The 14770-nt window shown below is 38.1% G+C and overlaps 1 protein-coding gene across 1 annotated transcript in view; it reads left to right on the top strand.

Annotated features, from left to right (window-relative positions):
• MAN2A1 (mannosidase alpha class 2A member 1) overlaps nucleotides 1–14770 on the top strand; it is a 170080-nt gene that overhangs the window by 54827 nt on the left and 100483 nt on the right. Inside the window, exons 5-6 of the mRNA XM_047729525.1 lie at nucleotides 6814–6941; nucleotides 14497–14670. Coding sequence (XP_047585481.1) covers nucleotides 6814–6941; nucleotides 14497–14670 — 302 coding nt within the window. The remainder of the gene's footprint in view (nucleotides 1–6813; nucleotides 6942–14496; nucleotides 14671–14770) is intronic.

The following is a 14770-nucleotide window of genomic DNA, read 5'->3' on the forward strand; positions in this document are numbered from 1 at the left end:
TATACTTTATTTTCTGACTTAATTTGAATGAACAAGTATAAAACTGCATATGTATTTTACAATTTGATAGTTACTGCCAGCAATATGTACCAATACCAATTTCCATACACCTTTGACCTCCTAGTATATTACACAACTTTTTGATGTTTCCAATTTAGTTAAGTGCAATTGACATCTCTTTGAAGTTTTAATTTTCATTTCCTTATGAGTGAGACTAAATCTCTTTTAATTTTTGGGAGGCAGTCATTTCTGAAATATATGCTGCATATTCTTTCTTCACTTGTCTTTTGAGTTATTGGTACCCTTTTCTAATAGGAGCCCTGGAATGTTAAATGGTGTGCAAACTAGGTGTGACTCTCGCCCTCACGGGGCTTATAGTCCATGGAGGGAGAAAGACTGTAAACATACAGTGTGTAATTAAATTTTGTGATAAATGCTATGAGAGGAAAATTTTGGGTTATATGAAAAATAACAATTTAGGTGGCTGGGCTTTGGATGAGATGTGGTGGCTAGGAAAGGCTCCCAATGGATCCCTAAGAGCCAGTGAGGCAAGCGTTGGGGTTGGGGGGAAATATGCCAGGCAGAGAGGACAGTGAAATGAAGGGAGTATGGCTGGAATGAAGGAAGGAATGATAAGAGAGAACACATTTGCCATCTGTCCCTCATGTTCTAAATCTTTATACAAAATTTTTTTTTAAGATTTCATTTATTTATTTTAGAGAGAGAGAGAATGTGTGAGCAGGGGGAGGGACAGATGGAGGGGGAGAGAGAGAATCTCTAGCAGATTCCGCAGTGAGCCCAGAGCCTGACATGGGTCTCGATCTCATAACCCTGAGAGCATGACCTGAGGTGAAACCAAGAGTCAGATGCTCAGCCAACTGTGCCACCTAGGCGCCCCCTTGTGTACTATATCTTTAAAGACAGGTGTCAGTAATATTCAGAAGTATATGATGAATTTCCCCAATTAGTATTATATGAGAAGTCTTAAAGCAGATTTTATTGTTGTTCTCCTATATTAGTTACTTCCCACGAAAGGCGTATGAATAGGCACATGATAAGCAAATGTTTTTAGGCTATCAATTGATTCGTTGGGAGCCTCCATCTTTTTGAATTTTCCACCTAGCTAAATTTTTATTTAAGAATGAATCCCTGTACATCATCTTGTTTTACTTCATATTTCCCCCAGATGTATGATTACAAATTCAACTCGTTTTCTCATGTGAAATTAATTTGTGATTCTTTGAAGCTTGCTAAATGATGCATTTTTTACTACTGAGTTATCTGTAACAATTTCGCCATTAGGGAAAAAAGCTCTTTGAGTCTGTCTTTCTATGTGTGACCAAGTTCCAAATGTGTGATAAGTCTACATAGGGGAAAAAGTGACACTCAGAGAAAATGATTTGCAGTTCCATGTGCTCGGCAAGTACATTCATAAGTGTAAAATCTGCATCTTAGGCAAATCGAGCTGTGACAGATATGCTTAGCCTAATTTTGATCAGTTATTTTGTTAAACTTTTTATACCAAATTCCTCGGCAGTGAAATAGTAGAAACAGAAATGTGCCATGCTGTTACCAGTAGTTACAAGTCAACCATTTAAAAACGTGAAACAAGAGTGTTGTTAATTTTGAAAATTCGTGCCTGGTTTCCTATTTTCTGTATGTATATATTCTTTTCTTTCCCTCCCTTTCCTTGCCTTTTCACTTCTGCTTCTAGATCTCATGTTTGTTCGGAAATATGAGGGAAAATGTACACGCAAAAAATTTTCCAGAAGCCAGTCTCTTTGGCAGAAACCAAGCAATATATTCTATGGAGTGGGCATGTCTTTTTTGATTTTGTATTCCTCTGGGCCAGAGAAAGAGCTCAGTTGTTTCTTGTTGAGCGCTGAGTGCATGGAAATTGGAAGCACCTGTATTTGTTCTAAATGACTTTTTCCATAGCTATAGGTACTTCCCATTGCTTGATTAAAAAAAAATTAAAGTTTCAAATATAGAGTTGCAGTCTGTCTTAATTTTATTTTCATCATGTTGCTAACAGTGGCAATTTTAAATAATTCTACTTTTTTGTATACTACCAGAGCTTTTCTGTTATTACTTAGAAATATTTTTCTAAGTCTTTCCTGAGGTGGTGCTTCTCTAGACTGGCAGTCCTTTTTGTACAGTTGCTGTGTTTCTCAATCATCTGGTTAATGTTTTACTCGTGTTTCTTTGTACCTTTTTGTTTTTCTGTCATTCACGAATACTTGCATAGAATACAGGCATCTACGTGGGAATTCTGTACCTTTCACTCTTCTGCAATTGCTGTGTATGGGTTTTTTGTTGGGTTTTGGTTTTGGTGATCATTTTTGCCTAACCCAGTGAATATTTCATATCCGACCAACCATCCTGCCTCTAAGAATCTTCCAGTTTATCATCTGGTTTTCACCATTCTTTTGTATAGACTAGGAAAACCAGACAGTCCAGTGGAATAGGAGGACTTACCAACGTGATGGTTTGGCCAGGTGTCTAGTCACTGTTATATTGCTTTGTATTTCATTTCATGATGTCTTCTTCTTCTTCTTCTTCTTCTTTTTTTTTTTCTTTTGGTTTTTCTTCTGCTTGATTAGAGACACTGTCCTAAGAAAGGCTAAAACCTGTGTCTTTTCTGGCCTGCGACTGTGACATCATTCATGCTTGTTGTGACCTATTCATGCAGTTTTCCTTAAAAAATGTATCCTTATTAAAGCTGCTATCGGAGATGCTCTTGCAAAGTATCAGTCTTTTGGCTTGTATGACATAATAACTTGGCTTTCTTATGAGTTTGCTTTAAATCCCTCTGAATGAAGCTTTTGTAAATAAAACTGTATCCTGTTCTTTTCCACTAACATAATTTGCTACTTAAATAGTATAAATACTTCAAAAATTTATTTCTCTGCTTTATATTCTGGCCCACTGATGTGTCTTTTTCTGAGTAGGTCACAGTTACGTGGTAGCTTTTTAACTATAAAAGTTCCTTTTTCCAAGGGGGAGTATAGGTTGCACCTCATTACTGTTTTCTAGAATGTTCCAGGTTATTTTCTCAGATTTATTCTTTTTATCTTTAACATTTCTTATTGCCTCTATTTCCTTTTATATTTTCTTCTGCATGGTCCTCAACTCTGCTTTTGATTGTTTTCTCCTTATGCCCTAGCTTTTCTGTTTCCTCTGTGTTTTAGTCCCCTCAAGCTTAATTTTTTATTTCGGTCTCTTTTCCTGAACTTTTCTTCTTCGGTTAGCTCCTTTGGGATGTCTCACCATCCTATCAAACAGCTTATCCAAATTTATATTTATGACCACAAAGTGACCTTCATTCTCACCTCCCCTGTTGTGTGTCACACTATGGTGCTGTTAGACACCAGGAATTAACACCCAAGCCATATGTGCTTTAGTCCTTTCTTCTATTGCCTGTCGTTGCCCAGTTCCCATTGATGATTTTTAATGAGACACATCCTTTCTCTCCTTCCTCTTCCATATTTCCTACCACTTTATTCTTTTTTTTTTTCCCCCTTAAGATTTTATTTATTTTTGTGTGTGAGAGAGAGAGAGCAAGCAAGAGCGGGGGAAGAGGGGCAGAGAGAGAAGCAGGCTTCCCGATGATCAGGGAACCTGATTTGGGATTCAATTCCAGGACCCCAAGATCATGACCAGAGCCAAAGGCAGACCCTTAACCAGTTGACTGAGCCACCCAAACACCCCACCGCTTTCATATTCTGGGTCGTACCACCTCACACCTAGATCATTCAGACTCCTTTGCAACTGGCCGCTTGCTGTCCAATTTATTTTGCATGTGTCTTTGAGATTCATGTAATCCAAAACTGCCTGTAGATCCTGACTTTGATCTGAGAGTCTTGTTCAGTCATTCCTCATTTATCTCACAACTATCAGAGTGCCCCTTACAGGCCACATACAATTCTCAGTGCTGGGTGTGGTTGAGTGAGTGAGGTGCTAGTCCATGCTCTCTGGGAGCTTACATTATGCTCTCATGGTGGCTGAGGTGCGGGGGAGGGCATGGAAACTAACAAGGTAATTCTGGTTGGTGATAAATGCTATTGTGTGAGAGCATGGTGGTATGGTGGGAGGATTGATTTAAGTTAGGTGCACGGGGAGACTTTTCTGGGTAGGTTTTATTTGAGCTGAGACATGAGGACACCTGGCACCAGTCAGTTTGGGAAAAATAGAGAAGAGAGTAAGTAGGTAAAAATATTCTGGAAAACATTTTAATGCGTGGGAGGCTTGTCATGCCTTCCAAAATTAAGTGACAAGTTGATCTTTAATATAACCATTGTGTTCGAATAAGAACTCCGTACGGATTACAGTCATCTATGGCATAATGGGGAGGGGAGAAAGGCTAGGTATACAAATGGACCTGGGGAAACTAGTTGCTGTATATAGTAGGTGTGATTCTTTTCTCAGCTGCTTTTTGGAGTCCATTCATGCCTGTGGGACAGGGATCATCTAGCAAAATAAAACTGAGATAAAAAATTCCATCATTGGAGTGATTTTTTTTTTCATTTTAATTTTTTGATTTCTTAATCTGTAATTTCTATTTTCTGTTTAGAAGCAGCAAAGACTTTGATATGACCAATTTATTTCTGAATTTTTCCAAAAGATCTATTTACTGGAATGCTAAGATAAGGAGCCAGGTTTCTTTTTTTTTTTTAAGATTTTATTTATTTGTCAGAGAGAGAGAGGAGAGCGAGCGAGCACAGGCAGACAGAATGGCAGGCAGAGGCAGAGGGAGAAGCAGGCTCCCCGCCAAGCAAGGAGCCCGATGTGGGACTCGATCCCAGGACGCTGGGATCATGACCCGAGCCGAAGGCAGCTGCTTAACCAACTGAGCCACCCAGGCGTCCCAGGAGCCAGGTTTCTATATTTGATGGCCAGAGTTTAAATCCCAAATCGGTCCTGATGTCTCAGGCTTCCAGGTACTGGCCATAAGACGTAAGTGCTGGGTCTGGGCCGAGGCCTCCACAGTGTGGCTAAATCTGGCAGTCATCAGAAAGATGTGAGGGAGAATTGACTGGAAGCAGTTTGGCTGTAAGAATAGGGCAAAATAACCTTGGATTTAGTTGTGTTCTTAAAGAAATGAATTTTTTTTAGGGATTTCCAGCTTGTATATCAGAAGTTCTTGATTTGGACCTATGAGAATCTAAGGTTTGGCTGGACATTTGGGGTTTTTTAGACACTGTAATGACGTTAGCCATCATAATTCCATGTAAAATTATGTTAGTTGGTGATTCCCATGGCAATACAGATTAAATTAACATTTAAAAATTTTATACAAGGGATTATTCATTTTTAAAGTTTGTGTCCATTATCCATTCTGTCATGGATTATATGGTTATGCATATGTTTGAATAAATGAGATGTGGTGTTAATGTAGTGGATTCTGTTATAGGTTTTATGGGAAAATGTTTATCTTTTATGCTTCTGGGCTACTTCGACTAAATTTGGCTTGGTACTTGGCTGTTGGGTGTAGGTATCCAGTGATGTGTACCCTTATTAGAGCTGCTTTTTTATCTGAAATTCTACACTATTTTTCAAACCATCTTACTGCAAACTGACAAATCTATGGCATTGAAGGTGTTTGCTTAAATTCTCGACTTCTATACTTCCTTGGACGCTTCTTCACATTTTTAATAGTCTATGATTTTGTTTTTTTGGAGGAAAGGATCTTCTTGTAACAATTCAGTTGTTCTAGGGCTTGAAATCTAGTTACCTTGATAGTATTATGGCAAAGGAGTACCCAATGGACAAGAAATGGTAATGTTAGAGTTTTTCAATCAGTAATGTAAAATAAACTATATAGACACTTTTTTTTTAAAGATTTTATTTATTTGACAGAGATCACAAGTAGGCAGAAAGGCAGGCAGAGAGGGAGGGAAGCAGGCTCCCTGCTGAGCAGAAAGCCTGATGCAGGGCTCGATCCCAGGACCCTGGGACCATGACCTGAGCCGAAAACAGAGGCTTTAACCCACTGAGCCACCCAGGCACCCCTCTATAGACACATTTTAACTGAATCTGGAGCAAAGTGCTTTATAATGTTTTCTGTACTCCCAGAGGCATGTTATCTACTGGCTTTACCTTTACTATTATTACTTTTGTGTAGTTTTCATGATTAACTCACCATTGTCAGAAGGACTAAAATAAATATTGGTTTTTCAATATAGGTATATTGAAACAAATATCATGCTTAAAATGACAGTCCTCCAATAAACATTCAGCATATACTGCAAGGAAAGCACTTTGCTAGGTGCTTTGTAAGATTCAGAAATAAATCAGATGTGTCTCCTATCTCAGGATCTTTAGAGTTGTCTGGGAGATCAACCTTATGAAAAGGAACTTCCAAAGTCAACTGCAGTGGCTTTGCCTAGGAAAGGATGGGGGGAGGGGTCACTGCACACACTTTACTAAAGATGTTTTATCACTAGGGCCCCAAAGTTGAAATTTATTCCCTGGTTTAAAAAAAAATTTTTTTTTTTTAAAGAATTTATTTACTTGACGGAGAGAGATCACAAGTAGGCAGAGAGAAAGGCAGAGAGAGAGAGGGAAGCAGGCTCCCCGTTGAGCAGAGAGCCTGATGCGGGGCTCGATCCCAGAACCCTGAGATCATGACCCGAGCCGAAGGCAGAGGCTTAAACCACTGAGCCACCCAGGTGTCCCCTAAAAAATTTTTTTTAGTAACTCATATAAATACTGGTTATACTTGCTTGATGGCTGTCCCTAATGTTAATTTTGAATCTTTTATTTAAACTTTTCTTATATATGTTACTATTAACTATATTATTTTCTCTCTAGTTTGCTACAGAATGGTCAATTTGAAATTGTGACAGGTGGCTGGGTTATGCCTGATGAAGCTGCTGCACATTATTTTGCCTTAATTGACCAACTAATTGAAGGACATCAGTGGCTGGAAAAAAATTTAGGTATGTATTGATGTCTTTCTCCTTCATTTGGACTACTTTGGGTAATTAATTTTGGGGAACGTGAGATTGAGGCTCTGTTTTATTTTTTTAAATAACCAATTTTCCCAGTATTTTTTATCCTTCATTAATTTATGATGTCTCTTCAATTATAAGCTAACTTACATAAATGTAATGTGGTCACTTTTAGGGTCATCTACTTTGTAATCTATTATTTTATGTACTCTTCTTATTAATTTTAGAATAATTTTTTTCTAATGGTATCCCATTGGGATTTTAATTTTATATTAAAACTATTGGTTAGAAGAGGCAAAACCTAATTTACTTGACTAAGAAAAAGAAGAACCAAAAAGTTCTAATAAAAAGTTATTAGTTTTGTCATTGAGAATTCCAGAGGTATGGTAGGTTCAGGTAAGGTTGGATCCAGGGGACTCAAATTATGTTGTGTGGACACTGTCTCTTTTGGCTCTGCCTGCTTATTTATTTATTTATTTATTTGTGAGAGGGAGGGTCGGGGAGGAACAGAGGGAGAAGGAAAGAGAGAATCTGAAGCAGTCTCCATGCCCAGCACAGAGCCCTACATGGGTCTTGATCTCACTACCCTGAGATCGTAACCTGAGCAGAAATCAAAAATCGGATGCTCAACTGACTGAGCCACCTGGCCACTGCTTGGCTCTGCTTATTCTGCATGGCTTTAGTCTTCTCCTGATTCTCTTCACATGCTAAGATGACCATAAGCAACTAGGATTCTCATCTTCCCGGTGTAATCAGTAGAGGTTTTTCTTAATACCTTATCTAATTGCCTCACTTCGAATTAAGTGTATAACTCTGAGCCAGTTTCTGTGGCCAGAAGTATAGGAGCTGAAAACATCAAGGCCTAATCAATTTATTGGAAATGGTCATGGGGGAGAGGGGTTTGTGGAATGCACGGTCAGCTCCGCTGGAACCATGTGAATAGATCCTCCCTGCTAAAGAAGGATCTTGTTACCCCAAGATGTGCGGAAGGGGCTGCTGCACTGATAAAAATCAGGTGTTTGCTACAACTTGTAGGAATATGGGGCTCATTTAAATCTTTGCAATGTCTAATATTTGCATCTTGCAATGTGGTATGTAATTCTTTTCAAATATTTCATATCTTAGTATAGTTTTATAGCATTTAGGAAATCCAGGTCCCCAGACACCAGCCAAGGACAAAGCTTCCAAGCAAGACCTTTCTAAAGATAGTACTTTGAGACCTCCTGTGTTATCTCTTTTCTGTACAGATGTGATACCTGCAACTTATTCTGATAATAACAACAATCATACCAACAATATGGCAAAAGAAAAAAATAAAGCAAATATATTAATAATTAGTAAATCTGGTGGAGGAGTTTATGGGAGCTCTTCCTATTATTCTTACACCTTTTTTTTTAAAGTTTGAATTATTCCAAAATATAAGGTATGAATAGGGGAGGCAGTGAGTTAATCTCTAACAAAAATTGGAAATGCCAAGAAATAAGTTCAATAAAAAACATGTATACTTACCACACAGATACTGTGGAATTGGTTCACTATGTTTAAACTGTATAAAAACAATGTAGTTTACGCTAATCACAGATGCTACTATGATCGTGTATTGAGTTCGTTTCCTTCTGGAAGTCCAGAATCTTAGTATGTACTGCTAGCCTGAGGGTGCCTCCATGACCAGCCCCCAGTAAATACCCTGAACATGGAGTCTTTCGGGGGCTTCCTTGGTTGACAGCATTTCACTCTTGTCACAGTTGTTTCAATTGTTGTCAAAACATGGAGGGAGGCGCCTGGGTGGCTCAGCGGGTTAAAGCCTCTGCCTTCGGCTCAGGTCATGATCCCAGGACCCTGGGATCAAGCCCCACATCAGGCTCTCTGCTCAGCAGGGAGCCTGCTTCCCTTCCTCTCTCTGCCTGCCTCTCTGCCTACCTGTGATCTCGTCTGTCAAATAAATAAATAAAATCTTAAAAAAAAAAAAAAACAACATGGTGGGATTGAACCCATCCTGTGTGACTCCATAGGGAAAGGGCTCTTAGAAGCTTGTGCTTGGTTTCCCAGGGACACTGTGCCTGCCCGCGCCCCGCCCCCGTGCCTTTTCCCTTTGTGGATTTTCTTCTTAAAATTGTATTGTATGTACCCACTTAAAGTGTACAGTTCAGTAGTTTTGAGTATGTTCACAGAGTTGTGCAACCATTACCACCACCTATTTTTAGAACATTTTCAACATTCCCCCCAAAGAAATCTCTTAACCATTAATAGTCACACTCCTAATTGCCTGCAACTTTCCCTGCCCTAGGCCCATGCCACGACTGCTTTTTTTTTTTAAAAGATGTATTCATTTATTTTAGAGACAGGGAGAGTGTGGGGGGCAGGGAGGAAGAGCAGAGGGAGACAGAGAATCCAAGAGTCCGCACTGACTGTGGAGCCCAACATGGCCTGAGCTGAAATCGAGTTGGACCCTTAATGGGCTGAGCCACTCAGGAGCCCTCTCATCTGCTTTTTGTATGTATGGATTTGACTTTTCTGGACATTGCAGATACACAGTATGTAGTGTATACACATACTGCAGTGTATATATATACACACTATAGTATGGCCTTTGTAACTGGCTTCTTTTACTTGGTACGATGTTTTCAAGTTCATTCATATTGTAGCATGCATCAGTGCTCCATTCATTTTTATAGCTGAATAATATTATTTTGTTTGGAAAGACCACATTTGTTTCTCCTTTTTTCACTTGATGGACATTTAGAGTGTTTCCCTTTTCGCTACTGTGCATATGCTGCTATACACACTTCTATAAGTTTTTTGTTTTTGTTTTTGTTTTTACCTAACAAATCTTTTTTTAAATTTAAATTCAGTTTAATTAACATACAGCAGATTAATAGTTTCAGAGGTAGAATTTAGTGATTCATGAGTTGCATATAACACTAAGTGCTCATCATTTCATCACCCAGTTCCTTAATGCCTGTCACCCAGTTACCCCATCTCCACCTCCCCACATTTATGTACGTTTTTCTGAGGACATAGGTTTTCATTTCTTTTGGGTGTATACCTAGCTAGGAATGGGATTGCTGGGCCATATGGTAGCTCTGTGCTTAGCATTTCAAGGGAGCCTAGTTGTTTTCCAAAATGGCTGTACCATTCTACATTCCCTCCAGCAACGTATGAGGGTTCTAATTCCTTCACATGTGCAAAAGCATTTGTTACTGTCTTTTTCATTTTCACCATGCTACTGTGTATGAAAAGGTCCCTCATGATGGCTTTGATTTGCATTTTCCTGAAGACTAATGATATTAAGCATTTTTCTTGTGTGTATTGGCTATTTGCATATTTTCTTTGGAGAAATGTCTGTGCAAATTATTTGCCTATTTTTATAATTGGATTCTTTGTCCTTTTATTGTTGACTTATAGGAGTTCTTTATATATTCTTGATACAGGTTTCTTGTCAGACAAGGATTTGCAAATTATTTTTTTCCACTCTGTGGGTTGTTTTTCAGTTTCATGAAGGTGTCCTCTGATGCATATAAGTTTTGATTTTCATGAAGTCCTGTTTAGTTTTTCTTTCATCACTTGTGTTTCTATGGTCACAGCTAAGAAACAGTTATCTCCCTTAAAGTAATAAGAATTTACTCTGGTTTTTACCTAGGAATTTTATGGTTTTAGCTCCTTTATTTAGATGATGAACACATTTGAGACTATAAATTACCTTTTTTGTAGCTTTGGCTGCATTTTATAAATTCATGTTCTGTTTTGTTTTCTAAGCAGCTTAGAACGACATGTTATTTTGGATGCTTTATTTTATATTTGGTCATGGAATCTTTTTTAAATTCAGGTTTTTGTTAATTTCTGCTTTTGTGAACTCTATTATGTAAATATCATTATAAATTTTTTAAAGTTTGAATTATTAAGGTTGTCTTTGGGCCCACATATCCATTTTTCTAACTGTTGCCTGACTTCTGTTATGCTTTCATAGTAAATGTACTTGGAATAATCCAGTTGTGCTAATTATATTATTCATATAACTCATGTTGTAATTTTTAAGTCTTATTAGGTTTGGCAAAAATCGAGTAATATATTTATTCTTTTTAATGACTATTTCTTATCATTTTTCCTAACAATTTTTAGCTTTACATATTTTGACCATCTTAATCTTGCTCAATGGCACAAAATTTTTTTCATGACCTTTCCTGGTACTGGCAGACATGCCCATTATAAAACTTGGGCCTTTTTTTTTTTTTTTTTTTTTAATGCTGTGCTTTTCCCTAAATTTGCCCCATTCCCCCTTTTGAAACAATACTTGCCATACCAAGGAAAACCCTAGCAGGGTACCTTTCTAGGTCTCATCTCCTTTCATGTCAGAGTTTTAAAAAATATGGTTTACATTCTTTTTTTTCTCTATCGTTGCCTCCCAGGGACTCTTTTAAGTCCGCTGCAGCTAGGTTGCTGCTCCTAATGTGTCAAGTGAGTTTGATATGGAAAACATCCCTGACTCTGCTAGAATCTAACATCACTCTAGAATTTGATGGTGATTCTTATCCTCACTTCTAAGCTAATTCTACCCTTTGTATTTGGGACTTTGCAATCCTTTATTATAACTTTTTTTTTTTGAAGATTTTATTTATTTATTGGTCAGAGAGAGACAGAGAATGTACAAGTGGGGGGAGCAGCAGGGAGAGGGAGAAGCAGGCTCCCTGCTGGACAAAGAGCTTGATGCAGGACTCAATCCCAGAACCCCAGGATCATGACCTGAGCCGAAGGCAGACACTTAACTGACTGAGCCACCCAAGTGTCCCTATAATTTAATTTTGATATAATTTCAATCTTATAAAAAGTTGCATGACAGCTGGGAAGGGCTCTTTCATATGTCTTCTACTTTGATTCATATCCCTTTTTTTTTTGGCCATTTGAGAGTAAGTTGGAGGCATCTTCCTTTATCTTCCAGTCTTTCATGGTATATTTTCCAAGAAATAAGGACATTTTCTTATATAACCAGAAGAAAGTTACCAAATCCAGAATGGTGGTGGTGATATAATACTATAATATAATTCATAGGCTATATTCAAATGGTCTCAATAGCTTTTTTTTTAAATAAACGGTGCTTCTTTTTTTTCCTTGAAGTCCAGGATCCAACCATGGTCATGTGTTGAATTTAGTTATCACATCTCTTCCGTCTCCTTTAATCTGGAGCTAGCTCCTCGGCCTTTTTTTTTTTTTTTTAAATTTCTTGATCTTGATATTTTTGAGGAGTGCAAACCTTTGTTGTAGAAAGTCTTTTTATTCGAGTGTGTCCGTTTCCACGTGATTAGCTTCAGGTTATTTTCCCTTCCTCCTTTCCTCTCTTCCTTCCTTCTTTTGTAACCTAACCTAAGCTAGCCTAGTACTTTTGGTGGAGGATCACTGCAGTGATGTCCTGCTGGCCTCAATGCATCCTGCTTTAATCCTGGTGCTGCTAGACTTGGTCAGTTGCTTAATTTGTGTCTGTTAAGTTTCTTTGCTGTACTATCACATTTTTCTTCTTTAATTCTTAACTTATTTGTGGGAGACACATTGAGATTAGATAAATATCCTTTTCCTCGTCAGACTTGCATGTTGTAGTTTTAGGATCCATTGATGATTTTCTAATTCTGTCATTCTTTCTATAATTATTTTTTTTTAAAGGAAGCAAGGAAACAGCTCCCTTTTATTTTATTTTTTTTAATTTTTTTTTAAGATTTTTATTTATTTATTTGACAGAGAGAAATCACAAATAGTCAGAGAGACAGGCAGAGAGAGAGGAGGAAGCAGGCTCCCCGCTGAGCAGAAAGCCCAATGTGGGGCTTGAACCTAGGACCTGGGATCATGACCTGAGCCGAAGGCAGCGGCTTAACCCACTGAGCCACCCAGGCACCCCTCTTTCTATAATTATTAGTTGGAATTCTGTTGAAAGGAATACCTTCCCTTTTTGTTTCCTTTATTTCCTATTTCTTTTTTTTTTTTAATTTTCTTTTTATTTGGGGCTTATGGATCTCATGGCTTCTTACTTTATTCAGTGGGTTATAATCCAGTACTATCATTGTTTATTTTGATAGCCCAGTTGTCACACATTTGGATAGTGGAAGCTCCTACGGCTGTGTCCTGAGTTATTTTAATATGGTGCCATGATGCTTTGACCATTTCTTTACTTTATTCTCTAAGTATAAGTTTCAGGCTTATTTGTATTTACCCAATCACCATCCTGGGATGAGCATTTCCTTAAGGTTATTTTTAATAGAGCATAGTGTCATATCTAGAAGCTAAGGTGTACTCATTGGTCCTGGGGTGTTACTGCATCTAGGCCTTCCTAGGACAGAGCTAGAAAATGGGTGTGGGTGTGTGTTTATTAAAAAACCTTAAGTTAGTGCTGATGCCTCCTATTTCAATTCAGTGTTCTAAGTACATTCTGCTCTCCCACATTTACATATTTGGTGGTTCCTTAACAGTGGGAAACCTGGCTCCCTTGTCTTAATTTGCCCAATTTTGGAATACAGGAGAAGTAGTTCCAGAATTATTAAACCATACCACCACAAAAACACAAAAATACTAAATTGAGTTCAAGGTTTCTTTAGTTTTTAGAGGTGAATTGCATATGTGAAATACAAAAATATGTGGTTGGTTCTTTGAGTTTTGACACGTATTCTTGGTCCTCTGAGAGTTCCGACTTTTTCTTCTTCTTCTCTGCTTTGTTTCTTCTTCTTCTCAGTCTTCTCTGCGGGCTTCCCAGCCCTGTGTTCATCTTCAAGATTGTTCCACAGAGTTCTGAGTATCCTGAATAAATAAAAGATCAGATTTGTATAATGCTGGATAACTAGTTGTCTTTCCTTAATCCCAATCTTTACATTTATTTTTATTTTTTTATACTGTACCCTGTGTGAAATTGAGCTGTATCTTTAGTCTGTGGCTCTCATAATTGCTGTGAGTCAGTTGTGAAAAATTCCATTAATCCTTTCTGGGTAGAGAGAGAGTACCAGCATTATATTATGTTACAATTATATTTCATCAAGATTTAAGGAAATGTGGTAGTTATTTTGGCCAGTGCTGCTATTATATAAAAAAATGATTCAGAGCTGTTGTGAGGTATGAAAGACAGCCTGAAAATTCCTTAACGTTGTGATTGAGGGGTACAGGTTGAAATACGTTAGCTTACTTTATTACATAGCAGCAGTTGCTGGGTTATCCAACTCAAAGGAAAACAAGACTGTGAGGTCTTAGAAGGCAGAGGGCTACGTCCTGTTTGTTTCTCTAGCTCCATTAAATGGCAGTAGCTCTCTAATACCTACAAGATGGCAGAGTGCCTCTTTCAGCTCCAACTGATTAACCTCTAGCGCCATTCCTCTGCTTGGGAAGACATGGTGGTGGCAGGATCCTCCCAATTCGGAGCCCTGCTGGGAGTATATGCTAAGAGGTAATGCTGGGGAGATGCTTTGTCCCCAAACCCAGAATACAGTAGAACTCTGACTGGTCTGAATGGATTGTGACTTCTTTTCATTTCATTAGCAATTAAAAAAATAACACTTATTTTCTTTATCAACAGGAGTGAAACCTCGGTCCGGTTGGTCTATTGATCCTTTTGGACATTCACCAACGATGGCTTATCTCCTCAAACGTGCTGGATTTTCTCACATGCTTATTCAGAGAGTTCATTATGCAATTAAAAAACATTTTGCATTGCATAAAACGCTGGAATTTTTTTGGAGACAGAATTGGGGTATGTGGGGTGTGATGAAAGTGGAAGATCTCACTTGACCTAGATGTTCCTTCATAAGGGTTATGAACTCCTGCTGTTACGGGTTTTATTCAGAGTGTCC

Source organism: Lutra lutra, chromosome 5, assembly GCF_902655055.1.
Source record: "Lutra lutra chromosome 5, mLutLut1.2, whole genome shotgun sequence".
Lineage (NCBI taxonomy): Eukaryota > Metazoa > Chordata > Mammalia > Carnivora > Mustelidae > Lutra > Lutra lutra.